This window comes from Onthophagus taurus, chromosome 11 (assembly GCF_036711975.1).
Source record: "Onthophagus taurus isolate NC chromosome 11, IU_Otau_3.0, whole genome shotgun sequence".
NCBI lineage: Eukaryota > Metazoa > Arthropoda > Insecta > Coleoptera > Scarabaeidae > Onthophagus > Onthophagus taurus.
The window spans coordinates 20,451,193-20,453,543 of record NC_091976.1 but is presented as its reverse complement, the minus strand read 5'-3'; the positions used below and the strand labels follow the sequence as shown (position 1 = coordinate 20,453,543).

General features: G+C 28.4%; 1 protein-coding gene across 1 annotated transcript; it reads left to right on the top strand.

Annotated features, from left to right (window-relative positions):
- The first annotated feature begins 142 nt into the window (after window positions 1-142).
- Window positions 143-1,928, top strand: LOC111424245 (putative ATP-dependent RNA helicase Dbp21E2). The gene is made up of 2 exons (XM_023057730.2): window positions 143-1,620; window positions 1,674-1,928. The coding sequence occupies exons 1-2, from the start codon at window positions 298-300 to the stop codon at window positions 1,770-1,772; spliced, it is 1,422 nt and encodes a 473-aa protein (XP_022913498.1). The 5' UTR covers window positions 143-297; the 3' UTR covers window positions 1,773-1,928.
- The last annotated feature ends 423 nt before the right edge of the window (window positions 1,929-2,351 follow it).

Below are 2,351 nucleotides of genomic sequence, written 5' to 3'. Positions count from 1 at the left end.
AACATTAATAACAAATTATAGGTTATAATTTTTAATGACGTTTATTAAAAAATTTTGAAAGCTGTCATAATTATTTTTTTTTAATTTTTGGCCATCTTTTGCAATATAAATAAATTATAATTAATTTTATTTGAAAAATGTACAAAAAGCTCAAAAATTAATTAAAAATATTTATTTAACTCTTAATCATAAGTTACATAATCAATCTTTTTCAAAAAATATATAAAAAGAATAAAATTAAAACATAACCTCACAAAAACCTAACCTCAAAAAAAAGTAATGTGTTAATAAAAGAAAATGACTTCTAACTTATTAAAAAGTACCCAAAAGCTTTTAAATTTCACATTACAAACGAGGCGATATAAATCATCTAACCCACCTATAATAACATGTTTTAGAAAAGATTTCAATATGTATCAAAACACAACTTACGAAAAATTGAAAGAAATCCCACTGGCATCCAAAGGTTGGGCTCATAGAAAAGCAGCAGGGGATTATTTTATGATACACGCCCAGCAAGATAATTATGATAAACCAAGCATTAACTTTAATGAGCTTAATATACAAAATTCTTTAATAAAAGTATTAAACTATAACAATATTGAACAAGCAACAAGTTTTCAAGCCAATACAATTCCTGTAATACAATCCGGACAACATGTTATGATGGCTGCTGAGACAGGGTGTGGTAAAACGATCGCTTATTTATTACCAATTATTCAAAATGTAGCCAAAGAAAAGGCGAATGATTTAAATACCCCAAAAGCTTTGATTGTCGTACCAAATAGAGAATTAGCATTCCAAATAGGAGATGTAGCAAAACCACTTTGTGATGCAATGAATGTAAGTATTCATGTTTTGGTTGGGGGAAGAACAAAAAAAATGATGATTAACCCCTTATTCGACGATATAGACATCTTAATTGCAACACCAGGTGTAATAGGAAAACTAAGTACAGCTGGTATATATAAACTTAAAGATGTAGCACACACCGTTTTTGACGAAGCTGACACCTTACTCGATGATAGTTTTAATGATAGAATTGGTTTAATTACTAAAAGGGTTTCTCAATCTCAATTTATTTTAGTTTCTGCTACTTTACCTAAAAATATACCAGATTTCTTACAACCCATCACTGAACAGTTGGTTACTATAAAATCAGATCGATTACATCGGCCTTTATTGAATGTAAATCAAAAATTTTTAAGACTTTCACAATCTGCACGACCTGGCCATTTATTAAGCATTGCTAAGAATGCGAAATCAAAATTATTAATTTTTACCAACCGAAATGAATCTTGTAATTGGCTCGCAATGTTTTTACGAGAAAACGGCTTAAAATGCGCCAATATTAACGGAGAAATGAATTATCATATTCGAGTTGACCAATGGAAACAATTTATTAACGACGAAGTGAAAATTTTGTCATCAACGGACGTTGGAAGCCGCGGTTTAGATATAAAAGATGTTAAACATGTTATTAATTATGATTTTCCTTTATATGCCTCTGATTACATTCATAGAGTAGGAAGAACGGGACGATTGGGTAGTTTGGATAGTTGTAAAATTAGTAATTTTATTTGTGGACTTCGAGAAATTAAATTAGTTCAACAAATTGAAGTAAAAAGAATTGGGTTTTTTGTATAAGTATGATTAATTTGTTCTTTTTTTAGTTATCTGTTCGAACAAATACGGAAATTCCTAATGTTGATGGTAATATTAAAGCTTTAGTTGAGAAAGAAATAATGAGAAAAATACGAGAAGTTGGATGAGGTTTTATATGAAAAATAAATAAAAATTTAATATTAAAATTTATTTTTTAATTCATACACTAATTTGTAATTGATTTTTAAAAATTATTTTATAGTTTATTGATGTGACATAAACTAATTTATATTTATGTTTGAAAGGAAATAGTTGCTTCTATTGGTGACGCTTCCTTTTTAGTTAGACCCGATTCATTAGACGTTTCTGGGGTTCTGGCCAAAATAAAAATTTGAGAATTTAGACTTAAGTATTATCAATTGCGTTCTCTTCGACTATAATATTTTCACTTATTTCATTTTCTTTTCATTATTGGTAACAGTTGTTACAAAAAATACATCAAATCTTTGTTGTTCCTACCCATACCAAATAATATAATAAGTAACGTAGAGAAGAAATCGATAACATTTACAGAACTAGTATTTTGTACCTGTTATTTTTTAAATTTAGTAACTGTTCCAAGGAACAACATACAAATACCTGTTCCAAAGTAACAGGTACAAGTATCGGTTGACACCTCTATTCTGAATCCTAAATTGGTATTTCAAAAATCGAGTGTCCTCTGATTTTTTGAACAAATGTCTGCT

Coding starts and splice junctions, on each gene's coding strand:
- LOC111424245 (XM_023057730.2), top strand. CDS start 298: ATGACTTCTAACTTATTAAAAAGTACCCAAAAGCTTTTAAATTTCACA. Junction 1,621..1,673: donor AATTAGTTCAACAAATTGAA/GTAAAAAGAATT, acceptor TTCTTTTTTTAG/TTATCTGTTCGAACAAATAC.